The sequence below is a fragment of the Pseudorca crassidens genome, chromosome 1, assembly GCF_039906515.1.
Source record: "Pseudorca crassidens isolate mPseCra1 chromosome 1, mPseCra1.hap1, whole genome shotgun sequence".
In the NCBI taxonomy this organism is placed as follows: Eukaryota; Metazoa; Chordata; class Mammalia; order Artiodactyla; family Delphinidae; genus Pseudorca; species Pseudorca crassidens.
In genome coordinates, this window is record NC_090296.1 from 112,951,196 (window position 1) to 112,978,209 (window position 27,014).

General features: G+C 54.7%; 1 protein-coding gene across 3 annotated transcripts; it reads right to left on the reverse strand.

Annotated features, from left to right (window-relative positions):
* On the reverse strand, positions 1-27,014 carry RBPMS2 (RNA binding protein, mRNA processing factor 2). 3 transcript variants are annotated; one of them, XM_067750311.1, is made up of 8 exons: positions 26,600-27,014; positions 10,695-10,772; positions 10,087-10,125; positions 8,488-8,550; positions 8,004-8,154; positions 7,357-7,508; positions 1,419-1,488; positions 1-988 (listed from the first exon to the last, which is right to left on the reverse strand). In XM_067750311.1, the coding sequence occupies exons 1-7, from the start codon at positions 26,690-26,692 to the stop codon at positions 1,426-1,428; spliced, it is 639 nt and encodes a 212-aa protein (XP_067606412.1). In that variant the 5' UTR covers positions 26,693-27,014; the 3' UTR covers positions 1-988; positions 1,419-1,425. The 3 variants fall into 3 exon arrangements, with proteins under 3 accessions (XP_067606412.1, XP_067606405.1, XP_067606421.1); XM_067750304.1 differs by having other exon boundaries at positions 1-1,156; positions 26,600-27,013; XM_067750320.1 differs by lacking the exon at positions 26,600-27,014 and adding an exon at positions 19,242-19,301 and having other exon boundaries at positions 1-1,156.

The window sequence follows — 27,014 nt, forward strand, 5'->3', positions numbered from 1 at the left end:
TTACTTTGGATGATTTTTTATTTTGCATTTCATATATTATCCAGTTTCACATTCTCACAGGATCAGCAATTACAACAGCCTCCTCGTCTCCCAAGTCTGAAAACGGCAAGACAGCCACAGCTGCGGCCAAAGGCAATGCACTGATGTGCACACGAAACAAAAAATTGCACAATTTTTCCTTCATTTTTCTTAAACTAACGGCTGACGCTAAGGCTCACTGCTGGAGAACGGAAACCCTTTTCTTCTTCATGCCTCAAACTAAAATGTTAAACTTATCTGACAGGGCGGACAAGGTCTCTTCAATAATTAATTGCACACACACACGAAAAATCTTTCATGTTGCATAAATATTTTGTTACACAGGGTACAAAAATACTTTCACTTTTTGGTTGGTTTTGAAGTTTGGAAAGCATGAGGAACCATGGCAGGGGTGGGGTGCGCCGCGGAGAGGTAAGCGAAAAACTGGGCAGAGAAAGGGTTTTCTTAATGGCTGTTGGCTCATCTGAGGGGGAGGAAGCAGAGGACCCCAATTTGAAATGACCAAGAAAACGCTCTACCTTGGCTGGGTGGTCCTTCCTGTTCAGCCTGGAAGTGTGTGGGGTGGTGGAGGCTGCCAGCCGCAGGGCGGAACTGGCTGCAGGGCTTGGTCCTCACTGAAGCAGGGTGGGTGCAGGGGAGTGGGATGTGGGGAGAGGGACCGGGAATGATGAACCATTAGTGGTCAGGACTTGTTGCTATGGTGACACAATGTGAGAACAAACTGTACACTCACATATATACAAGTTTAAGTGTCTTAATTCATGCCAGGAAAACATGCAAAATTAAACGCCTCATTTCTTTGAGGTGGGGCTACGGAAGCAAATTTGGACTGGAGGTCAGGCCTTGCTCAGTCCCAGTGAGACCTCCGAGCTGGGTCTGGGTGTCCCAGTGAGAAGGCCCCTGAATCCTGCCGTGAGGCCTTGGAGAGGGGCTTTGGGGCAGGACAGGGCTGAGGAAAAGGAGAGAAAGGAAACAAGAGTCCACTGAGTCAGGCTTAAAATTCACAGTCTTTGGAGGGAAGCAGCAGCTCTGCACGGGCCACCTGGGGGCAGTGGAAGCTCAGGGTGGCTCCCTCCCCAGTGAGGCGGGCGGGGGCTTCGAGCTGTGGTGACCAGACCTGGAGGGAGGGGAAAGAGGTGGCCATGAGCAGATGCATGGGACTGGAGCTGAACCCAGGCCCTCCCCTTGCGAGGAGGCTGCAAGATGTGGGGTGGGGGGCAGGGTGGGAGGAGAGGGGAAAACCAGCCAGAGTGCCCCAGGCGCAAGCTCAGGTTGGGGTAGCACCAGCGAGCTCCTGGACTCAGGCAGAGGAACCAAGGCCCTGCAGGGAGCCAGGCTCTAGGACACTTTCCGTCCCAGGCCTCTGAGCCAGCACTTACTGAAGAACTAACAGAACTGACGATATTTCCATCCTTGCTGGGTGGTATCAGAGGAAGGGTACCAGCGCACCTGCAAGAGAAGCCAACGTCAGGAGCTAGCTGTGCAGTCCCTTTGCTTGACGGGGGAGCCTGGGAAACACGGCCTTCAGTGCCCCTGTCGGAGTCCTGGTTCTGTCACTGACGGCGGAGGTCGGGCCAGTTACTCACCTCTGGGCGTCAGTTTCTTCATCCTGAAAATGGGAGAGCGCCACCTGACCTGCCTCCTCTGCAGGACAGAGGTTCAAATGAGAGAAGGGTTACGAAGGCGGTCACGCTCCACTGAGCCCGACTGTACCGGGTGGAGTGCTGGCAGCCGGGGGCACTGGCCCAACAGTCTGCCCTGCCCCCTTAACCGGGAGAGTGCGGAATTCCTAACATCGGGAGAATGCACCTAACACATTTTTGCTCAACTTCGTTTGAGTCTCAGTGTCCTCAACAGCTACAGGATAGAGATGATTAAAAGTCACAGGGTATCCACGAGGATCAGATAAGACAGAATGTAAAAACACATTAGAAACCAAAGTCAGTGTGGTCTCCAAGAGGCAGGACTCCCAGAAGTTGGTCCTGTCCTTGCAGGATCCCAGAAAGTCACAGATAAGACCCAGCTGATGCTCCCCGCCTCCGCCGCTGCCCCGTTTCAGCTTCTGCACCACCCCCACCCCCGTTCCCTTCATTACAAAAGCCTCCTAATTTTAGAGATTCGTAACCTACCAGCTGAGCCCTCTAGTGGGAGCCTGGCAGCTACCTCAACCCTGGTACTTGCTAGAAGGCCCCACAGAGCAATGGCCCCAAAGCATGATTCCCAGAAACAGGCCAGGAAATGACATGCACCCCATTCCCCATGGGCCAGTCTGGACGGTGAGCCATGCTGGGTGCCAAGCCAAGATTGCAGGGAGGCCGCCTGCCCCAGTTACAGACAGCACGTCCGCCCGGGCCTGACCCGTGGCCACCTGGGAGGGGTGGCGGCAGGGCATCACAGGGCCCCGAGTGAGGGGGTGGGAAGAGGACTCAGAGATGGGAGCCGGGGTTCTCTTAGGAAAGAAAGGGATGGCACAGGAGAGCCGATGAGGAAACCAAGTAGCAGCTGGGCATACAGACAAAACTCTTGAAGCACAAGCAGTCAGACCCAGTTACCCACTTGGCTGCCAGGAATCCCTGCCTCTGTAAGTAGGGAAGATATCGAGCAACGCCAGGCTATCTGGTGGCTGATGAAAGCTTCCTGAGAACTTGCTCCTGTGCCCCCTCCAAATTCTAGGTGCTGTCTTGTACAGCACAGGACTCTGACCACCCCGTGTTCAGCAGGAAGTCGGCAGCTGGTTCCTCTGAGATGCCAGGACACTTGGCACATGGCAGGACCAGGGCCTAGGTCACCTGACCAATGTCGGGATGGCCCCTGGGCTCCAAGGATATGGCACTGCTGTCATCGGCACACAGTTGACCCCTGGCTGCCAGGACCACCTTGATTAAGCCCCACACCACACAGAAAGGGTCAAGAGCCTCTTTGAGCCATCCAGCCTCAGAGGCCATCTTATTTTCTCTCGTGTCTTCTGAACATCTGGAAACAGTTCCCTCCCTTCCTAGCTGACAGCTGAGTGGGAGGAAGCCTCTCCTCCTCTTCGCCGAGCCGTGGGCTGCCCTCTCAGCTGCAAGCCCGGCTGGACACCAGAGCTCATTCCCTAAGAGAGGGACGATGAGGAAACCAGCACCGCTGCCACCGGACAAGGCTGCGGCCGGTCCAGCTCCGGGAAGCCTTAGTGGACCCTGACCACCGCACTTCACCCAGCCTCCAGCTGGAGCGGCCCCACGGCAAGGAAGCGCCTGACAGGCTGGGTGCCCTGCAGGGCTGGACAAGGGGAGAGCGTCGGACGAGAGTGGGAGGGACCCTGGAGGCCTCCGACCTGCCCTCCTCCACCACCGGCTGCTTAGGGGCCCCCACAACAAGCCTGCTCCATCCAGCCCCACCCTCTCCACTAGGTGCTGCAGCTTGGACTCCAGAGCAGCAGCTTTCCCTCCAGCCTGAGATGAGCCACCACCTTCTTGGGGAGGAAGCAGAGGAAAGCCCTAATTTCTGAGCTCGGGATGGTCGTGCAACCCAACTAGACAGAACGTACTTGGAGGGCTGCATTTCCACTCTCCTCAGATGCCTGGGATAGGCCAGTGGTCCAGGTTCTCTAAAGAAGCACGGTCTCTTCCTGCCCCAGCTCAGAACAAGACCCCAGGCCCAGGGGTCACGGCCAGCACAGCAGGGAGCAAGTGGCCAGTCCCCTGTCAGGGCCTCCACTCGTTCACAGGGCGGGGTTGGAGGTCCTAAGAGGCCACCCCACAGGGACAGCCCATGGGCATCTAGAATGGCTACAGCTCCAAGAGGGGCAGCACCCAAAGGAGTGGGGGGCACACGGTCCTCTCTCAGACCCTCAGACCGACTAACGGAGAAGATACACCAAAAAGTGGGCAAAGGGATGAATCCACACAAGAAGAAATAGAAACAGCCAACAAGTAAGGGAGCCTCACTCATCACAAAGTCAAAACAATACAATTAACTCAGACCGGCAAGTCTACACTCTGACCTTGCAATAGCTCTAGGAATTTATGATAAGGAAAGCAGGCAGGACAGGTGCCCAGAGAGGTGTGAACAAGGGCATCCATGGCAGCACAGCCTAACAGAGCAAAAGAAAAGTGTGTAAACAACCTCACTGCCATCTACAGGGAGGCAGACACACTTATACACTGGTAGGCTAGCCAGGCACCCAGAATGCAGACCTATACTTACTTACATAGAAGCATGTCCTAATATTTAAGTTTTAAAAAGATTAAATGTGTAATTTTCGTAAAAGGTTCATACCCATGGATTTACTTATACACCTGTGTCCAACTACCTACCAAGTCTAAGGACTAAACGTAGTGATATTTGGGGGAACAGGATGACAAGCAAAGGCAAAAAAGAGAAAAAAACCCCGTCTTTTTCTTCCCATGAACGCAGACCTCTACTAGCTAATGTTCGTGAAGCACCTGGCATGTGCCAGATGCTGGTCTAAGCAGTTTTCATACACGAAGTTCATTTAATCCTCAGAAAAGCCCTATAAAGTTGATGCTATTAGCATTTCCATTAAACAGACAAGAAAACAGAGGCAGGGGAATTCCTGTAACTTTAAGGTCATCGGTAAGTGGCTGAGCCAGTGTAAGGGGGGCAAAGGGCTGCAGTGAAAGACCCCCGTACCCTCAGGTCGAAATGGAAAAAGCAGTCCAAACTGGGAGGACCCTGGGGTGCAAGGGGACATGCAGAATTCCTGCTTTTAGGTCACCATCTTCATGTACCAGACCCCAGTGTGCCCCTGCCACCCATACCCTCTGAAAGGAGAAGATTCTATCAAAAGGATCAGAAGGTCCAGCAACACAGCCTTGTGCCGAGATAGAGCAGGACTGAACCATCTCCAAGCCCCTTTCTTCCTGCAGGTCTCGTCCCTGCAGCCACATGAGGATGCCTCGCTCAGGCCGAGCCACTGGCAGAGGGCGTGAGGTCAGGATGCATACGGTGGGGTTCAGAAAGGAAGGACCGGTTGGCATCCCCTTTTGTCTATCAGCTGCTGCCTTTCTCTCCAAGTCACCTCCTTACCCCCAGGCACAGAAAAACGCGGCTACGGGTCCTCTGGGTTCAGAATAACCTCCTGAGGATCACCAGGGTCCACCTCCCTCATTTAGGCATTTTCAGCCTCCACCTCTGGGGCAGTACTTTCGGGGGCAGGGAGGGGGCTCTTGGAAGGAATAGAGAAAGTGATACTACTGCGAAAACGCTTTCATGCCTATTACTACATTTGGTCCTAACAGTGTGTTTTACTGTCGAGGAAACAACTATCCAGAGAACTCAAGTAGCGGGACAGAACTAGTCACCCCCTGATCCGATCACTTGTCATCAGGCTGCCTCCCGAAAAAAGCCACTATCCTTTGAGGGGGCCCTTATCCCCTTCCCAGGGAGACCAGAAGACAGGAACTCAGGCACAGCGAGGCCTGGAGGGAACTAGACAATAATGACATGAAATAATAAGCATGCAGTGCTCCCTCTATGCTAATAGGCTACCAACCACCCTCTAAAGTAGCTACGACTATCATCATACCACAAAGAAATCGAGACACAGAGAGGCCAAGAAACTTGCCCAAGGTCACACAGGTGTTGAAAGAGAGAGCCAGGACTTGGACCAAGGTAGCTGGACTGGAGTTGGACGGCCACAGGGCGTGGGGAAGGAGGGAGGAAGCTGGAAAGGAAGACAAGAGGAGGGCACACCGTCCTGTGTACGAAGCTTAAGCACCCGCAGCGGCGCACCACTCCCAGCCGGCTGGGGGGCCACCCCAAAAAGGGCAGAGAGATCGCTCCTGAATAATCGGACATCCTGACTGTCCCTGGCTCCCAACCTCTGCCTCACGTTGTCACGGCCTAGCATCTCAGAGCAGACGGGGTAGAACCTCTCCATCCGATCTGGTCCTGCCCCCGCGTTTTACAGATGGGGACAAGACGGAGGCCCAGAGGTGAAGTCACTTGCTGAAGATCAGGTAGCTAACTGCTGGCACAGCTGGGATCAGAGGACTCACAGGGTCCCTGCAGTTAAACTCCCCCCCGCACCAGCTGCCTTCCACACTCCGCTGGGTCACAGAGGACTGCCTTCACTCACCACAGAACTGGTCTGCGGTAAGTCCCCCAAACGTCGCCCTAGAGAGGAAGAGCCCCGCCACCTCCCTACGCAGATCAATTTTCCAGCCGTCTGTGGTGTGCCGCCGGGGTGAGCGCCAAGCGGAACCACGCGTCTGCCCTCAGTACAACCCAAGTTGCCGTGGCCGGGGGAACGCCTTGCGAGGGTGGCAGTCAGGGAATCTGAACCTTCCACCTTGGAACTGGGCGAACCCAGGTCACTAAGGCCTTCAGAGGGATGGACACGCACTTGACCCTCCCCCTGGCAGAGCTGCCCACTCCTCCTGCCTCAGCTTCTAGTTTCTGGGAACTCTCCCTCCTGGCTTCTCACACCCTTTAACTCCTCGTCCCCTTCTACTGCCCCAGCCAGGAGACCCCTGTTCTCTCCCTCTCAGCAGCCAGGTCACTCTTCATGAGCCTCAGCTCTCAGTCACTTCACTGACGAGAGGCCCAGGTGGGCTCGCCGCTCACCACAGCCCTCCCACGCTGCCTGGCGGTGCCCTGTCACTGCCGCGCAGAGGCCTGGCTGTAACCTGCGAGGTGCTCGTGCCCCTCTCGGGCACCTGGCGCGGCATTCGGCAAGCACAGAGCCCTCCCAGCCCAGCCGTGCCCTCTCCACCTCTCGCCTAGAGGCGTGGGCTGCATCTTTCCCGCTCCAGCCCAGGTCACAATGCAGGGTGCCCACGTTCCTTGAACAAAAGAGCAAACACTCACTGGGCACCCCGGATGTTCCAGGTACAATTCTAGCCCCTCACATGGCTTAACATTTAATTCTCACAACAACCTGAGGCAGATACTACTATTCTTATCTTTCCAGATGAGTGAAAAAGAACAACCCAGACACAGAAATCTTTCAGAGCTTTCTGAAGTTCACAAAGACAGGAGGAAGCAGAGGCAGGCGGGCTGCCTCCGGCGACCACACTCAGGTCTGTCACCACAGGCAGAATCGGCACAGCCTGCCCGCGCGTGTCCAGGGGCAGTGGACCCACGGTGGGTCTCTCACACTTCGCCTTTGCAGTGTATCCTCGAGGCGGCCTCACAGCGTTTCCTCTCCTTCCCCTCTGTGGGACCCCAAACCCCAAAGGTACTGTTGTTACAAGACAGCAGTTCTGCAGCAGCTCTGGGGACCTGGGTGGCCCGTGGCCGGGTAGGAATGAAGCCCGGCCAACTCAGAGCCTTTGTTCTCCCCTTTCCTACTTCTCCCCCCGACAGGCTTACCTGAGCATGTAGGGCGGCAGCGGCAGCAGCAGTGGCGGCTGGGTAGGTAAACGCAGCATGTGAGATGGCTGGGGTCAGCTCTGTGGTGTACAGAGGGTAGGGGGCCCAGGCCTCTGGGGATGCGGGGATCAGAGCGGCCCCCATCAGGTCATCTGCGACGGGAGACAACAGCCCCCCCTTGTCAGAACGCGGGTCCCCCTTTGCGCCACCCCATTCCAAACACAGAAGGGGACCCAGCACTATCACTGAGCATAAGCTCCCTTCTCAGGCTCCCCTGAAGGATCCCGAGACTGGGAAAGAAGCCACGGTAACTTGGCCCGGCTTGGTGAGCATCCTGTCTGCTTCCAGAAGCCCTCAGATGGGTCTCTGCTCATCTCAACCAAGAGGGATCAGAGAAGGCTTCAGGGAAGCTGGGCGACACCAACAGCTCAGGAGCTCAGCCTGAGGTCCAGCAAAGGCTGCAGGGGAGGAAGGAAGCATGGGACCCGCAGGGATGGGTAATGGTGGCCGCAAGAAGCTCCTGGAAAAGGGGCAGGCAGGCAGGACTGATGCCCTCAGGGATGCCCTCTGCACGCAACTCCATCCACGAGGGCCCCCCAGCTCTGCCAGGTAAAGGGCAGCAGATGGCCACTCTGAGTGCCACTCACAGGGGTCTCGTGCGATGAAGTGTGCTCCTAGGGCGGGGTGAGCGTTGGTGGGATTTGGTGTAGCCATTAGCTTGTTCTTGGCCATCTTGGTGTTGGCTTTGGCAAACTCTAGCCTCAGGGTCTGAGGGTTCTCAGGATCAAAGCGAATACCCTACGTGAGAAGGAAAGGAAGGGAAAGGCGTTACACTGTAGGACTCAGCCTGTCCACTGCAGTGGGGACGGAAGGGCCCACGAAATGATCCAGCCTGAAAGACTCGCCCACACGGGGGCCAAGACAGCGGACACACTGCTCGGGCCTTGCGAGTAGTGGCGTTTGGCACAGACAGTGCAGCCAAAGACTCTGCCCCAGGATGTTGGGGAAGGTACATCTGTGGGTCCTTTCCTTGGGCGTGGAGTGGGGGAAGGTTTGCAGAAGACGGGAACAGGAATACCCATTGCCTAGAAGTCTGTGGGTCAGAGAAAGGCCTGTTCTCTGTCTACTCACGTTCAATGCATTCTTGGCCGCTTCTGCTCCTGCCCGGCTGTCAAAGATCACAAAACCAACAGGCTAGTAGGAAAAAGAGAGAATACCCTTGCATCTCTCCCAACACTCCATCTCCCCTTCAAGCATACAAAACAAAACAACAAAGAACAAAAATATATATAATTCTTGGCCATATCCCCCCTATGTTCAGCTAGAACACAGGGAGGATACGGCCAAGAATTATATATTTATATAATTATATATGGACAAGAATTATGTATTTTTGGTTTGGGGCACTAAAACTCTCCCATCCAGGTACCACATTCTGGGAAACAATGCCAATACAGCTTTATCCCACTGCATTAAACATCACCCTTTCAGTAAAAGTCTTTTTTTTTTTTTAACATATGCAGATAATTAAGTGTAAGTTCTAGTGTTTTCCCCAGCACGAAAGGGGACACTAATGTATCAAGGGCATGGAAAGGCTTCAGGTTCAATCAAGGGGCAACAGGTTTTATATATATATAAAAATTTATTTTATTTATTTATTTATTTTTGGCTGCGTTGGTTCTTTGTTGCTGCACACGGTCTTTCTCTAGTTGCGGCGAGCGGGGGCTACTCTTCATTGCGGTGTGCAGGCTTCTCATTGCGGTGGCTTCTCTTGTTGTGGAGCACGGGTTCTAGGCACATGGGCTTCAGTAGTTGTGTCACACGGGCTCTAGAGCGCAGGCTCAGTAGTTTGGGCCCACAGGCTTAGTTGTTCCGCAGCACGTGGGATCTTCCCAGACCAGGGCTCGAACCCGTGTCCCCTGCATTGGCAAGAGGATTCTTAACTACTGAGCCACCAGGGAAGTCGCATAAACTTGTTGCCCCGGGCTTCCCTGGTGGTGCAGTGGTTAAGAATCCACCTGCCAATGCAGGGGACACGGGTTCGAGCCCTGGTCCGGGAAGATCCCACATGCCACGGAGCAACTAAGCCCATGCACCACAACTACTGAGCCTGTGCTCTAGAGCCCGCAAGCCACAACTACTGAGCTCGTGTGCCACAACTACTGAAGCCCGCGCACCTAGAGCCCGTACTCTGCAACAAGAGAAGCCACCACAATGAGAAGGCTGTGCACCGCAACGAAGAGTAGCCCCTGCTCGCCGCAACTGGAGAAAGCCCGTGCACAGCAACGAAGACCCAACGCAGCCAATAAATAAATAAATTTATTTATTTATTTATTTAAAAGGGGGGTCGGGGTGGGAGGAACAACAGGTTTAAAACTTCTCCGACTTCATTTTGCCTGGGCTCAGTCCAGCCCCCAAATGGCTCCTGAAGGCTCTGGACCTGGGACCCCTGGCATCAGGAACCAGAGCACAGCCACCACCTCTATGGTCCTCAGCCTCCGGGTCCCACTGTGGCTTCCCAAGGGCCAGAGAGTGAGGACCAGGAGCTGACTGGTAAGAAGAGGGGACCTGTGGAGGCTACTCTTTCGTCAGCCTAGGACAGGATAGGGGTGGCAGGGGGCAGGTCTCAGCTGCCAGATGCCTCAAGACTGAGGAAAAGAGAACAGGCTCAGTTCCAATTTCAGCAGTCGGTCTGGGCTGGGAGGAAGAAAAACCTTGGAGAGAACTTACCTGTCTCGATGTGAGCTTGATCAGGGACCCTTCATACCCCTGCAGAGAGAGGTGGTCATTAACAGGAAGGTCGGAAGCCTCTGTTGTGCTACCCTGGCCACCCCCCAGCCCTGCCTTTCCCCAGCTCACACTCTTCTCCTCCCAAAGGTGACCCACTCTGATCTCCACCACCGCTGAGTGCCCTCAGTCTTTGTGTCCCATATCACACAGCCTAGCACATGGGATGGCCATCATGCGGTAGCATTCATCATTTCATGCGGAAATTCCCCTTTGCTCCCGTAGCCTGTCATCTGGAAGCACAGACCTCACCTTTTTAAGTTTTCTTATCTGCAAATTGAAAACGCTATGCTGAATCTCAAAGATTCCTTATACGGCAAAGTCTACTGAGATTCTACTGTCTCCACTTTACAGATGAGAAATCGGAGGCTCAGAAAGGCTAATAAGCAACTGACAGAAAGCAACATATGAGTTAGCAGAACCGGGACAGAGAACCAGGGCTGCCATCACACTTTCTAGTTTTCCTGCTGCCCAATCCCGGTCTGCGATTCATTCCTCATGCTTCTCCTCCATCCTAGGCTCTGCCCATGGGTGGCTGGGTCCAGACTCACCTTGAACGGCCTGAAGAGCAGGTAGAGTTCTCTGGGTTTAATATCCACAGGGAGCCCACTGACGAACAGTGTCCGGACCTGGGGAAGAGACCACAGTGGTCAGGGCCGGGCTGACAGAAGAACAAGGATGATGGCTCTTCCTTCAGGAAGGAACTGGAATCCTTCCAGGGCTGAAGGAAGAATTCAGGATTTCCTGAGCCTTCTTTGGAGGCTGAGGCAAATGAGCACCCCAAGTTTCACAGCATTTAACTTTTCAAAACCCTTTCTGGGGGCTTCCCTGGTAGCGCAGTGGCTGAGAGTCCGCCTGCCGATGCAGGGGACACGGGTTCATGCCCCGGTCTGGGAAGATCCCACATGCCACAGAGCGGCTGGGCCCGTGAGCCATGGCCGCTGAGCCTGCGCATCCGGAGCCTGTGCTCAGCAACGGGAGAGGCCACAACAGTGAGAGGCCTGCGTACCGCAAAAAAAAAAAAAAAAAAACCTTTCTGGACCCTTTCCTTTCCCTGGGTTCATCCTGCAGGTGTCACATCAAGCACTAGCTGAGCACTTCTGCACAGACAGCCTCAAGGAGAGAGTCCTGTTTAACAAGATAGATGAAGGACCCCTCTGAGACTTGAAGAAAGCTATGGTGTCTTACCTCCAAAAAATGCACAAGTAGAAACGTATATATATTTCAGAATATTCCCAAGGACTCCTGGTAGAAAGGCTCCATCTGGTCTAGCGGGGAGGCAAAGATGTAAACTCTGTGCCTTGGAGCGATTTCATCAGGGGGCCCAGCACTTTCACATCCATCTCCTCCTGCTTCCCATGCTAGATGTAGGCTCCTCAGTGGCCGGCAATGTATTATATTCTTGCTTCTCTGCCCAGCTCTTAGCATGGTGCTGGTACTAAATGTTTACTGAATAAGGGACTTGAGGAAGGAGTCAGAGATGGAACAGTGGTGCTAGGTTTTGAAGAATGTGTAGGATCTTGCCAACTTCAAGTGAGGCCGACGATGGTGTAAGTTATGAGCCTTGCCCTCAACAAAGTTACAAGTTGGCACTGAAGCCAGGTCTAGTAGACACCAGGTGTCCATCCTGTGACTCCTGCCAAACCTGACCTCCCGAACAGTGGGTGAGGTCCAGGAGAGGGCTGGCAGGAACACTTCCCTAATTCACCACTGCTGGTTAAATGCTGCTGGCCTCCAATGCTCAACTAGCAAGGCCAGATCAGCCAATAATTATAATGGGAGAAGGAGGGTTTTCCATAGTGTAGATCCATTAAAAATACATCTTGAAACTGTGCTTTCTGAGTAATGAAAAATCCAAAAGAGCAGAGCTTCCCCACACACTTGACTCCTGTTTTGTTTTTTTGTTTTTGTTTTTTTGGCTACATGGCTTTGAGGATCTTAGTTCCCCGACCAGGGATGGAACCCTTGCCCTCAGCAGTGAAAGCGCAGAGTCCTAACCACTGAACTGCCAGGGAATTCCCTTGACTCCTGTTTCAAGGTGCATGTCATACCACTAAGCCAAACGAAAGTCTTCTCAACTTGTCACTGACGACTTAAGAACAAGTTCACGTGCCTCAGCCCACCCAACACGTGGCTATTCTTGAAAACATTTAGTGGGCCACATTCCCCCCCAGAGGCACCAAAGAACTTCTTCCATGCTCTAGTGATGGCCTGCTGAAGGAACTGAGGCAACAGCCTTCTTGGAGACAATGGCTTGAATCAGGAACCCAGGGCAGTCAGGCAAAGTTACACCCAACACACACACACACACACACACACACACACACACACACACACACACACACACACACACACACACACACTCTCCCTCCCCCTCCCCTTCTCCCCTCTCCCCCCTCCAATGAACACACATGTCAACAACAGAGCCAGGAGTGGCAAAGGAAACCAGCCCCCATAGCTGCCCGTAACAAGTGTCGCCACCCCTAGCCACACAGGAATGACTCCAAGCCCATGGCTGATAAAATAGGTAAGGACAGCTTCTTCTCTCACATGAGTTTTCGCTGAGAAGCAAACCCAGGAGAATTCCTTGCCAGTTAGGACACCTCCACCCCTCTGGCGATGCCTTTCCTCGCCACACACACTTCTGCTCCTGGGCCTGGGGTAAAGGTTCTGTACATCTCACAGCCCTTGGCAGCTGTGTCCCTATACACGCAGCTCTCAAGCACTGCCCTGTCCCAGAAGCATCTGGGAGAAACTGGACAGCCCAGGCTCCAGAGTGGGCTGAACTGAGTTCCTGGACTCCAGAGGGCAGCCATCCTCTACACCCCTCTGCCCTTTGACGGAAGGCCTTTCATTTACATGTAAACCCCCAAAGAGAAGTGCCTCGCTCAGGCCATGCAGCTTGTTTTTAAAAGGCAGCAGACCTGGGACTTAAAACCCAGGTCTCCCTCCCAACCACTCACCCAGGCTGGTAGAGATGATGCTTGCTTTTTGGTGCCAGGACTTGGGCGCCCAGCCCACCACAGACGATGGACTGAAAGAGTACAAGCCAGCCAGGGTCCTGCTGGATCGGCCTGGACCAGCGCTACTCCCTCCTCCCTGGGATGAGGGGACATGCTTTGGGTCAAAGATGCAAAGCCAGAGCCGCCCACAGAAACCTCTACCTCAGTTCTCCCCAGGGGCCACCCATTTCACCCCGGCTAATTTTAAACCCTTCCTCAAATGGCTCCTTTCTGGCCAGACCTCCCCAGAGGCCCCCTTAAATAGAAAGTTCTCAGCACAAAGTTTCCTGCTTAGCGGAGGGGAGGGGAGTGAGTATAGGGGAACTTTCCTTCATTCCCAGCTCAGATTCTGGTTCCCAGCCTTCTCTGGGCCAGATGACTCTTTTCCCTGGCTTCCCATCTTTTAGATTCTAAAGGCTACAATACAGGTTGCGTCGGGTGCCTGGTCATTCCTTAGGAAACAAGCTGACATCAAGGCAGTTATGGGTTAGGTGGTGGGTCCCCGTCTGCCAGTTCACAGATCCTTTGCTGGGAGGCTAGGTCACAGGAAGCCTGACCTGAGTGCTCTCCTTGGTTCTTACTTGACCCTGGACACCCTGGCAGATGATGTGCCCTCTGCCTATCCCCCCGTGCAGACATGGAAACTGAGGCCCAGAAAGGGCTCAGGCAAGCTTGGCTCAGCAAGGAGCAAAGCTGGGTAAGATCCAGGAACACTGATTCAGCCATCTGTGCCATCCTTCTGGCTGTGGGGACGGAGGCAGCCACACCTGGGCAGCCCTGTTAGCCCCATGGATGGGTAAAGTTCTGCCACACATCCGTTCAGTAGCCAGTCCCTTCTCTGGGTGCCTGTTTAGAATGATGGCAAAGCTGGAGTGACAGGAAGTATGAGCTTAGCAGGCTGGCCGGCCACATGTCGAGAGAACAAGAGTTTCCAGAGCCCACCTACCCACCATGCTACTTCCAACTCCATCAGGTCCTGCCCCGGCCCACAGACTCCGGGTCCCCGACAAGCACCCACATAGGGCATGGCAGCTGCTCACACTGCCCCTCAGACCACCCCTTCCTCATTCCTTAACTGAAGGGCATCCATCCCTCAGGTCCCTCTATTTCCTCACCCCTCTTTCCTTCCTTTGAAGTCTTCTGGGGCCCTTAGGACCCCTTATCTTTTACTGGTCCCACCATCTGAGCTCACCTGGACTCTAAAACCCAGAGATAGGAGGCAAGTCTCAAAACTTTCCTGTCCTCCAAGGTGCCTAGAGCCAGGCTCAACATCTGAGACCTCCCCCGTCTCTACACACCTTGGTCCCTCCAAAGAAGGGACTCACAGCCAGAAACGATGTGGTCCAGGACGGCAGAGTGATGCCATAAATGGGAAAGGCTTTGGTTAGTTAGACCAGAGTTTGCATCCCAGCTTTACGCTTGGCTTGGCGAAGCTGCTTCATCTCTCTGAATGTCAGCTTCTTTATCTGTACAACACAGGCACCCTCTACCTCCAGGATGAAGAGCACACTTTATGCCCAGCACACAGGAGAGGCTCAACCATATGCTTGTTCACTTCAGGGTCCCATAATCTCAACACTGACCTGCACAAAAACCTCACCTATCAGGTACCATGAGCCATTTAGTTATAAGGTTGCCTAGTCAGGCTGGGTCATGTCCAGATCAGCCTGGAGCTGGGAACACAGGTGAGACAACCTTACACAGTCACTGGATTCTTTAGTGTTCCTCTTCCCCAGGGAGGCCATGTCTGAGGTGGAAGGCACCATGGAGTTCAGCTAGTTAAACACCCTCATTTTACAGATGACGGGGGCTTCCCTGGTGGTACAGTGGTTAGGGATCCACCTGCCAGTGCAGGGGACACGGGTTCGAGCCCTGGTCCGGGAAGATCCCACATGCCACAGAGCAAGTAAGCCTGTGCGCCACAACTACTGAGCCTGCGCTCTAGAGCCCACGAGCCACAACTACTGAGCCCGTGAGCCACAACTACTGGAGCCTGCAGGCCTAGAACCCGTGCTCCGCAGCAAGAGAAGATGAGAAGCCCACACACTGCAACAAAGAATAGCCCCTGCTCGCCGCAACTAGAGAAAGCCTGCACGCAGCAACAAAGACCCAACGCAGCCATAAATAAATAAATAGATAGATAGATAGATAAATAAATAGATGAATAAATACTGATGAGGGAACTGAGGCTCAGAATAGGAAGGTGACAAGGCAACCTAATGGCACAGTCGGGATCCTTAGGGATGGCAGGGACAGAGACATGTGGTTACTTCTGCAAGGCCTGGCCAATGAGTCCTGTGTCCCAGGCCAGCACTGGCGACCACTCCTCCCGTGCCACTTGCTGGTGCCAGCCTCACAGCCATAGGGTGCAGCATTCAGCAGAGAGGCTGGGCGCAGACAAGGATTCGGGGACCAACCACCACTGATGCCAAGATGGAAAAGACCAGCCAAAGATCCCACCGCCTATTCCACAAGTTTACTACAAGAATTCAACACGAAACTATTTTAAGATACTTGGAGGAAGCAGAAGGGGTGGCTCACACAATCCCAGGCTGCTAGAAGGAACCAAACTTGTTTACCTAGGCCCTTCTTCCATACACTCACTCACTCTTTCTCCAAAAGCATCCACACAGCCCAAGAGAATATCTCCCTCCTGCCCTGAAACATTGAAAGCAACCGCGGTCCTGTTAAAATGGTCATCTTCATGGCAAGTACCAGCAGACTGTGCTGGACCACAGCCATGTCCCTGGCACAGATGGAAGGCAAGTTTGGAACAGGCTGGAGAAGGTACTGGGGAGAGGTGGAAAAAGGATAGGGAATCCTTTGGAATTCCCTGGCAGTCCAGTGGTTAGGACTTGGCGCTTTCACTGCCATAGGCCTGGGGTCAATCCCTGGTCAGGGAACAAAGATCCCACAAGCTGCGCAGCGGGAAAAAAAAAAAAAAAAAATAGGGGGGATGGGGAATCCTTAGAGGCCAGTAAAAGACACATGTTGAGGAACCACTGGAAGCACCGAATTCAACGTGGACAAGGAACTTGGCCAGAGAGGTGTCCCCATACAGGACATCGCAGACATGGTGTATAGCCTTCATGATGGTCAGGAGCAGACTTGGCCTCGCTGGAGGTCCCAGCCAGTGCCAGGCCTGCCTAGGGCAGCAAACTGGCCTTCAGCACGACGGTGTCCCTGGCCAGCAAAGCCTGGGGACTCCCGAGGCTGCTTGTCCCTCAAGCAAGCCCTGCTGCCTATCCTTCCCCGGGGGTGCTGGGAACAAGAGGGTGGGAGAGTCCAGCCCCTTCTAGGAAGTCCACACCACAGGCTATCACTGGTAGGCAGGCTTCCTGGGGTTGGCTAGGTATTTGCTGTGTGATCGTGGGCCCTTTCCCTCCAGTTACTGCTGGACCTCAAGTGCCTGGGGCTCCCAACGACCTCTTGCCTGCTCCTCCCTCCTCCACGGAAGGCCACCCATCTCATTCCCAGTGCTCTGGGGAGGGGCAGAGAAGGGCACAGGAAGTGGTGGCCCCCATCCTCAGCCTTATTCTTGAGGCCCCTGGGGAAGGAACGCCCCCTTCAAGGAGCCTCTCCAGCACCTTCTGTAATCCCAGCAGGACAGAGGACCCGAGCCCCCGGGTGGTGCAACCCTTTCCCTCAGTAAAGGTGAAAACTGCAGCCCTCCCCAGCCCAGAGGGAAGACAACTTTTTAGAGAGAAGTAGGAAGAAGGGGCTCTGACAAACTCATTCCTGTTTGTGTGTCAGTAATGATCTTCCTTCAGACAAACAAACCAACAGTTGTTTACAGATCTTCAGAAAAAATGAAAGTAAACAGAAGCCTCCAGGAGCAAGGTGACAGTGATACCCAAGGCATCAGCCTAATAGCAGAAATTCAGGCTTCTGCCTAAAAGGCTTCGAGGCAGGACTCGACCTCTTTCCATCAGCCCAGGTGGACATCTCTGTCAGCCTGGACTCCTGCACAGGCACACCTGTCATTCCAGTGCCCCCAGGTCAAGGCCAGCTCCCCCAACAGTGGCTGCTTAGAGGTCTCTGTCCTCCCCTGGGCACACACAGGGCCCAGCACATGGGGGCCCTGCAGAAGTCAAGGGAAGGGAGCTGTGGGGGGAGGCGGGGCAGGGGGCGTTCCCCCCAGAGGAAAGCCTCCATGTGGGACAGGACTGGGGTGTGGGGTCCGAGGGGCCACACCATGAGGCCCTCCCTCCCTAGTGGGGGGACGCCACATTCAATCAGCCCAGGCTGGGGCCTGGCCACACTCCACCTTCATACCAAGAATTGAACACTCAACTTCTCAGGTTAAGGGTGGCAGCAGGATACTGTGGCTGAGAGGATGAGTGCCGTAAATACCAGTTTTTATTAGAGACGGAAGGGGTAAACACTGCTGTCAAAAACAGTCGTATGTCCATGGATATTAAACCCCCTACCCTTTAACTCCAAAGGACAACCACGGCCTCCTTCCAAACCGCAGCCCTGTACTCTCCAAGACAGCACCCTGGACTTGGACTCCAGGGACCTCCCGTCCGGGGCACAAAGGATGCTGAGGGAGGAGAACATCAGGGTCATCCCCACCCTTCCCCCAACCCCAAATAAATCCCAGCAGTCCACCAGAAACACTCCCCACTAGAAGACAACTCCTGCCTTCTAGGTGAATCTCTGCCTCACGAGGCTAAGGAACTTGACTCTGGGCAATAGAAACATCATAGCAAAGAGATAAAAATGATACTTGAAAATTGATTCTTTGTGGCAATCCAACATCTCTGAAGTTAGAATTCAATCCGGAAAGGGAACTGTTTCAACCAACCACTTCATCAAAATGTTCAAGTAACTCGCTTACTTTGAACCCTGCCTCTTAGCATGGGGAGCCCTGCTGGTGTCATCTGGATGGAAAACACCCCTTACAAAAGTGGGTGGGGGAGGAGGGAAATCCAAACAGGGAAAAACAAGCCTCTCATAAGCCCCTCCCACATCCTTCCCCAATTCCCAGCCCTCTCCAGGAACCGAAATGCAGAACATCTGAGCTGGAAGAAACCTTATTTTTAGCTGAGGTCCAGTGAGTTGCTCCAAGTCACCGAGCGTATCAGAAGCAGCCCCAGTGTCCCCAGGTGCCCGGCTCACAAGTCAATGCTCTTTTGCAAACCTTGATCTCACACCACCAACCCACTCAGAGCCCAGTGGGGGTCAGCCTTAGGTGCCCAGAACAAATGACCTTCAGCTTCTGAGCTAAGAGGGCAGCAACAGTCCTTAGCAGAAGGTTGACCGGGGGTGCACGGGGTCCCACTGGATGATCCCATGGCTAGTCCTAAACAGTTAGGTATAGGGAAGTCAGAGGGAAGACTGACAGACTGCCAACTCCCAGAGCAGCCTTCTGCAGCGGGGAAGGGGTGGGGGTAGAGCAGGGCCCCTCCTCACAGCCCCAGGAAGCCCCGAGTCCAAACAGAAGCCCAAGCCACGCCATCTCGGTGTCCCACTACCGCCCCACCAGCCAGATCATGGGAGTTTATGAGCTGCAGCCTGCGTTATATAAAGCTTGCCGCGTTCCTGCTGTAAAGATACTGAAGGTCCTTTTTAAACTTCATCACGCCCAGTTCGGCCCTGGCTTCTGCAAGGGGAAAAGGGTCATTGAGAACCAAGACACAGGACTCAGGCTCAGCCTCCTGCTCAGACAACAGACCAGACACAGAAACAAAAGAACAAGAGCCTCAAAGCAATTGTCAAGGAGCCCGATTGAAGTCCCAGCCCTGCCACCGGCCAGGCAAGTGGCTTCGTGGCCTTCACCACTGCCTCAGCAATAAAGAGGAGGGGTGGACTCGCCTCAGGGCCCTTCACACCCTGACCTTCCAAGAAACCAGGGAAGTGGGAGACCGTGATGGAGTCTGGGAGTAATGCTCGGGCACTGTCCTCCATGGGCTCAGAGCTCCAGTGCTTTCGTTTTGCCCACAAGACGGCAAAGAAAGCAGTAAAGAAGGGGTAGAGGTTGAGAGGGTGAGAAAGCAGGATGTCAGAAGCCAGGCCCTTGGGGTTTGAGAGGGGTCTCTCTGCTGGGGCAATACCGGAGCTGCCAAACAGAAACCACAGAGCAAGTCACTGTACCTCTGCAGAGATCTCAGCGGCCTGGCCTTTTTCTTCTGGATACATATGTAGGGGGCGGGGTGAGAGTTGGGTTCTGCCTGGGTCCTGTGCTTAGGCTTGGCACTGGCAGGTCGCTCTTACGCCTCCCCGGGGGAAAGAAGTCCCTCTCAGTGGGGCCACTTGACGAGAGGTGGATGGAATGTGGTGACATGGCCCGCAGACCCAGGACTTATAAGGGCTGAACAAGGACACAGGGAAAAAGAGCAAGCAGATACAGCCAGACAGTACAGCGAGCAGATACAAACACACTTGCTCCCAGAACGCCAGCGCCTCCTGTTTCCTCCAAGGAGCTCTGGGCTGCTCAGCTCCCAGGCTAGGACAGCGCCCAGCCTCCCTCCAAGCAGTGCCCACCTAGGACACCGCCAACGTCATCACGGTCTGACCTGGCGGGGAGAAGTCCAGGTTTAGGGGCTGTTCCACAGTGTTTTGCCTGCCCCTGCTACTTCCAGCCCCGAATCACATGTATCAGGGCTTGGCTCTAAGGCCCCACGCTGGGCAGCACTTTGTAGTTTCCACTTCTTTCACACCTACCATCGGAGTGTGAGCCTGACAGGCCTCTGAGGTAACGGGCAGAGTGGTACAGGCCCATTTTACAGTTGAGGAAACCAGCTCAGGAGTTAGGTGCCTGGCCAGCCACTGGCAGAGCTGGGGGTCAAGTCCAAGTTGCCTGGGAAGTTGGGGCTCTTCCTTCAGGGCCTGCAATGTGCCCTAGAGCTCCACCTGTGTGTGTGTGTAGGGGTGGGAGGAACTAAGCTGGATTAAATAAGGCTTCGGACCTTATACTCCAAGCTACTTCTACCCCCAGGAAGGGAAGGCTTCACATCTTGGGAACACACCTGGTCAAAGTCTGCTGCGAGCCCTGCGCTACACCTCATTAGGGAACCCAACCAAATAGCGTGAACTGTGCTATGCAGACTCCTTGACTAGGCTGCCTGGAGGCAGGGTGGGGGTGGGGTGGGTGGCCTGCTTTCCACTTGGTTCCAGACAGAACCAGGGACAAGGCTTTCAGAGGCAACTCAGAAAGACAGGCTCAACCTGGGACAAAGTGAGAGAGTGGCATGGACATATATACATTACCAAATGTAAAACAGATAGCTAGTGGGAAGTAGCCGCATAGCACAGGGAGATTAGCACGGGGAGATCAGCACAGTGCTTTGTGACCACCCAGAGGGGTGGGATAGGGAGGGTGGGAGGGAGATGCAAGAGGGAGGGGATATGGGGATATATGTAAATGTATAGCTGATCCACTTTGTTACACAGCAGAAACTAACACACCATTGCGAAGCAATTATACTCCAATAAAGATGTTAAAAAAAAAAAAAAGAAAGACAGGCTCACAGGGTCTCCAGCATGAAGCTTCTGGGCAAGGCTCCCTTCCCTCCTGTGCCATCAGCCTCCCCTGTCCCTCCTACTGCTGTGTGGTCAGCCAATGCCAATCTATTGCCTGACCCTTGTGGCTGGCAAAGGTTGCAGCTGTCATCACTGCCATATGCTACCCCATAGATTCAAGGCGTTGTCCTAGGGGAATCCCACGCACTTCCCCTAGCTCCAAAATCAATACCTCCAACCCTTAAACCATGTGATGTTAATCCAGTGTGAACACACGGCACCGTGCACAGGAACACAAAGCACCGAGCACGCCACACCTGTGCACCACCTGACTGAGGCAGATGAAGTCTGACGAGAGATATTTCCCAAAGGGACACTCCTGTTGGGAGAGGGTCTCTGTTCAGAGATAGAAACTAATTCTAGGACCTAGATTCTGGTTTGGAGCTCCCCTGTCACCAACACAGAAGAACCCCTCCATCCCAAGTTGTGCCCGCACATGGCTACAATTACACACAAGAACAGGGACCAGTCTGGGTGGAAGCTCTTCACAGCCTTGATCGCAACAAAGGTTCCCCAAACTGGTCTCAGGTCCTATTCCAGTAATTTCTTCTGACCTCTCCCAGTTAAAGCCCAAAACTCACTTGGGGAAGGGTAGGTTGGCTAACCACAAAAAGGAGGTAGGGGGCTTCCCTGGTGGCGCAGTGGTTGAGAGTCCGCCTGCCGATGCAGGGGACACGGGTTCATGCCCCGGTCCGGGAGGATCCCACATGCCGCGGAGAGGCTGGGCCCGTGAGCCATGGCCACTGAGCCTGCGCGTCCGGAGCCTGTGCTCCGCAACGGGAGAGGCCACAACAGTGAGAGGCCTGCGTACCGCAAAAAAAAAAAAAAAAAAAAAAGGAGGTAGGGACTCCAGACACTCATACCATGGGCTCGTCCAGGTCAGACCCTGCCCTTTCTCCCTGAGGGTCCTAGGCCTGTTCAGAACTATACAGGTGGCCTTGATGACTTGCGACAGCCAAGAGCCTTTCCTCAGTCGGCTGTAAATGACTGACGGCCATGACAGATGGGCCAAGGCAGACCCTCCCGCTACACCCAGCTCCTGCTATATTCTGGAGGCGCCTGGCATGGATGGATCCACCAGTGGACTCTTCAGGAATGGAGGACCCAACGATCTTGCCACCTGTCTAGCCTTGGCACACCTCAGGTAATCTTATTCTTTCCATCCAAGGACGGAATAGGGGAAAAAGCAGAAAGCAAGGAGGCCGTGCTGGTCCCTGGGCAGGCAGTAGATGGGGTTCGGCATAGGAAGCTTCGTGGGCTGTCTGCAGTTCCCACCTCACAGCAACATGGTTTCTGAAGTATGGGAGACGGGCTCTGCCCCACTGCCTCACAGCTTTGCCTGGGGTGTGAGGACCCCTCTGAGGCAGCCATGGTCAGGGGACGGCAGAGGAACCGACAAGGCATCAAATGTTGCTGCTACCCAAAATCAATGGCTGAGCAGAGGCTGGAGGCCACCAGGTGCTGCCAGAAGCTAGCACTCTAGCTCGGGTCTGGGTAACCAGAGGTGGGTGGCCTTGGACCAGGAACTCAGCACTCAGGGCAGGTGGGAGGACTCCTCTCCTCTACCTCTCAGGACTGTCTGGAGAACCAGTGGGATAAATGGGTGGAGAGCATGAAAACAGAGCAAAGCATCCCACAGTTCACGTGTTGCCTCTAGTTACAATACTCGCCAGGCTCCTCCCCCAGCCCCACCCCAGAGACGGAGATGAGAAATCAGAATGTCCAAACACTGAATGATACTTAGAAGTTGGTTCTTACTGGGGCGAACTAGCCAGGCTGTCCACTTACAGGGAAGGAGGAGGTAAGGAGACCCAAGAGAATGGACCCCCAAAACGACAGGCAGTCACTTTAGAGTAAGTACAATTTTTTTAGTTAAGATGCCCAACGCAACAGGGAATCAAGGGTGGAGGTGGGGTGTGAAGGCAGTCAGCCCCAGCCCAGGCTACAAGGGGGATGTACTGTCTGTAGAGAATTCACTTGTTCTGGTTTTTATCACCGCAATAACAATTCTAAACATTATCTGTGATAAAATGCTCCTCCTGCAGGGGCTGACAGCTCCCACCACCCAGTCTTGGGATGCCACCAACCCAAAGAGAACTAGCCTGGAGCCAGTCCCTGAGCTTCGGCTTGGGACGCTGTCATCACCTAAAGCTCAGCCCTAAAAAACTTCAGTTGCAGATCCTCTCCCCTCCCCACCCCCAAGTCTCATCCAAACCCCCAATATAAAACAGAACAGTGGGTACAGTATGTTGTTAAGAGGAAACTCTGGGTCCAAACCCCAACCTACCCAATTACTAGCTACATGAAAGCTATTTAACCTCTCTGTGTCTCAGTTTCCTCACTTATAAAATAGTAATAAGTACTTCACAGTGCTGTTGTGGAAGTTAAATGAGTTAAAACGGTAAAGTGCTCAAAACAATGCCTGGTACAAAGACTATGTATGGGTTTACTACGCATAGAACAGCCTTACCATTAGGTTACTCGAGCAGAGAAGACACATTCACAACAACCGCCAGGGAGGAGGGCAGTCTGATCTACCAGATCTGTCTGGATCTACCTACTTGGGTCCTGTTTCCAGGTAAAAGCCCGGAAGCATAGATGCCTCCCTCCCCTTATACCAAAAAAAAGTCTGCAGACAGAGCACCAAGATGTCCCAGATTCTGTCAAATATTTTTGATGGCAGAGAAAAGGGGCAGTGCCCAAGTCACACACTGGACCCTGAAATTCCTTCACTCATGTGAGTGCTAACCTTGGCCATCCTGCCAGGGGCCAGGGACCTAGCTGGATCCTCAGAGACCCCTAGAGGACACATGATGGACCGTGGGGTACCAGACGTGCAAGAAGCGATCTTGGCCCAGCTTTGGTAGATGCCATGGACAGGCAAAGATGGGGATGGAGGGCAGTGAGGGGCCAAGACGCTCAGGTCAAGCTGTAGTTCCCTTAGCTACCGTTAATCTCTGCCTTTCTAGAGCTTACCATTAGGTTGGCATAAAACTTCTTTAACTCTTAGAAACTTGAACCGCACTCCCCACCCCAAGATTCCAAACACCACCCTCCTCTCAGGGGGCCCCCAACGAGTCATTACTGTAACTTAACACTGCCTTGTATTAAAATATGTCTCCATTTTCAAAATAAAATATTCTTTCAAACCACATATACCCTTCCCCAGAAACACTGTAACTCTCCAGCCATCTCTCAAGAATCACTAAGACAGGAGATGCTTGAATCTGGGATTGGGCAACACCAGAGGCAAGCCTGCCCTGAGCAGGGCTCGGGTGCTGTACTGCCTCACTCTGGAGCTCAGGCACCAGCCAAGACGCACCTCGGGGTGGGGGGCTATGGCTTCTAGATTGAAAGGGACACGTAGCTGTTCCCCTTAACTCCTCGCTGCCCTCCTTAGCTTTCAAAGGGTTAAAGGGTTAGAAGTTTTCAAAGCTTCTAACACACCTTCTTCTTAAGTAGCAGAAAAATGCCAATTTCCTCCCAAGCCTGCATGATCTCAGGCTGTTCATAACGCGGCCTCCAATATTACTGCAACATAGCAAATTCCTGGTAGTCACCCCAACAAGCCATGTGGCTCCACAATCCACCCCCCACTTTTATACATGCTATTCCCTCTTCTTGGAATGCCTTTTCCATCCCTGCAGGTCTAACCACCTCCTACTCAGCCACATCTCAGGGAGGGCTGACCTCTAACTTCTTCCTTGGCTTCCTAGGTTTGCTTTAGCTAATCTCCAAGAGCCAGCCTGGGTCAACCACGAGAGTAAACCACCACTGCTAATGCGGATTTCCCCAATGGTGGCTCTTGGGGGTTGCAGAACTGCCTACCTAGGGGGCATCTAAGCTAAAGAGAATAAGTCTAGTTCCTGCTCAAACCACCCACCCAAGATGGAACCCTGGCTGAAGAGCTCTTGGCCCACTTTTCAGAAAGCTAATGAGGAGAAGGGGCCGATTCTTGTGCTTACCGGACCAGAGCAGACTCTGGGCTCCAAGAAATCACTGGGGCCCTTAGTTTTAGACCTCTGTTAAACAGGAGCCCATGCTCCCCACCCTCCCCAGCACCAGCTGCACTGAACTCCTTGAAGCACTACAGGGCTGTAGCCCACCTCTGCCCACAAGGAGGGAGAGCAGGGATTCCACTTCTTGATGATTCTGCCCTCTCTCTCAAAAAGCTAGTTAGAAAAAAGTGACCAATACCTCAAACGATTCCTCCAAGACTTTAGACTGGCCACGTGGTTCACCCTTCCCATTTCAAAAGGGTGGGTCTGAGGGTCTCTTCGGCGAGGTAAGTCCCTGCTGAAGTCAACCCTCTAGCAGAAGTGGTTCCGGGTCCTTGCCCAGCTTCACAGGAGATGGCTTCCCCCCCTCAATTTCAGCAGAGACCACACACACACTAGCAACCCTGTCAGCCTCCCCCAACTCTCAGGGGAGATTCTGAACACCCAGGTAGAGTCAGGATGGGGTCCCCAAAGCCAAGGGCCTGTCAGCATCAAGGTCCAAGAAGGACAAGGACTTTAGGAGCCAAATGAACCCCAGCCCACTAGAGCCCACACCACACTCGTGGACATATGTCAGGCCTTCCTTCGTCACTCTTCAGAGTGAAGCGTTGTAGATTCCTCCCTTCCTTCCCCACAGAAAGCGGGATCTAGACCTAGATTCTCAAGCTGTCATGCCATTGGTGGACTGGGGCTGGCAGCAGGCCTCTGAATTGCTAAGAGTGGGAACTGGCAGTGTGACCCTCCCATCATCCCTCCCACAGTGAGGAGCCCAGCCCAGCCGTGGGCCAGTGCCGCCATTCTGCACCAAACCTATAGCACGGCGGGCGGGCACCCGCCACTGGATAGGAGGGAGGCAGCAACGCCAGCCCCCATCAGGGGCTCTGCGGTTTCTCCCCCAGACCAAGGGGAAGGGAGCTCAGGGTGGATAACCGGCCCTTGGTTTCCTGGGCAAGAGCATGCCAGGGCGCGGCAGGAAGGGTCTAGGGTCTCTTGGCCCTAGAGTGACACAGCAGAGGCCACTTCAGAGAGAGAGCTGCGAAGGCTGCCCCCTTTCCACACCAGTTTTTGTCTCTGCGGGCCGAGCTTCTGGTCTCCATTCACTGATAGCCTTAAGGCTATATCCACCCCCACACACATACACCCTCCCGGATTTTGCCACATCCAATTAGCCACTCAGCTGTTGGTGATTGCACGAAGCCGCCCCAGACTCCCTCCTCTTAGCACATGGCCGGTGGACATTCCTAGCAGAATCCCACTAGGGCCAGCTTTGGGGTCCTGGCTTGTCTGCCACGGCAAAACCCGAGAGACGAGAACTGGGAACTGAGTGTCTTTAGGCATCTCCTTCCCAACTCAGTCAGCTGACATCTTTGCCAAAGCCCAAGCTCTGGGGCCGTGAAGAAAGCCGTCTACCCCCATGACTACAACTCTAGCGAACCAAGGTGCCGCGCAGCCGGCCCAGGCCTCCAAGGTCACGGGGAGGGGTCAGGGCGGAAAGTACAAGGGAGTGTGGGTGCCGCCCGCCCGCCGTGCTAATCCCGCTCAGTTCCTCCCAGCCGAGGCGGGAGTCCCGGCCACGCGGGAGGAGCGCCTCGGAAGAGGGCAGCGAGCGGGGCGGAGTGGAGAACGAAGGACGCGCGGGCAGCAGGCGTGGGGCGGACACGGCGCAGCTCGCCCACCGCGGGACGCACTGACGGCCGCCGGCGCACGGTCGGCCCCGAGCCTGGGAGGGCGGGGAGACAATGCCCGCCCGGCGGGGTAGTCCAGGCCGCACGCCCCCGCCCGCCGGACACGGGCTGCTCCTCCCCGGCCGAAGGGCAACGGCGGAAAGGCGCCGGGAGCGACTGCCAGATCGCGCGCGGGGCCCCGCGCGCCCCGTCCCCCGCCCACCTCCGCGTGTACTTCACCCAACAAGTCCCGGGGGCGCAGACCCACCTCCTCCTCCAGGGTGCCACTGGAGCCCGAGCCCGTGCCGGTGCCGGTGCCCGTGCTGGTGCCGTGCTCGCCGTCCGGCTTCAGGTTGCTCATGGTGCGGGGGGTGGGGTGGGGGTGGCTAGGGGAAGGGAACGCGGAGGGCTAGCGCGGCGCCCGGCCCCGGCAAGGAGGTGGGAAGGGGCGAGGTGAGCGGTGCGCTCCGGGGGTGAGGGGCTGGGTGGCGGTGGGGAGCGCGCGGGGCGGTGAGAGGGGCAGCCGCAGCGTCGGGCTGGGGTCACATCAAGTTTGGCGGGTGCAGGAGGCGGGGAGGGGGTGCGGCGGGGGAGGCACTGGGAACCGGAGCCGAGCCGGAGCGGCCGCCGCCTCCGCCTTTTCACTGCGACCCGCGAGTGCGCCCGCGGCGGCGGCGGCGGCG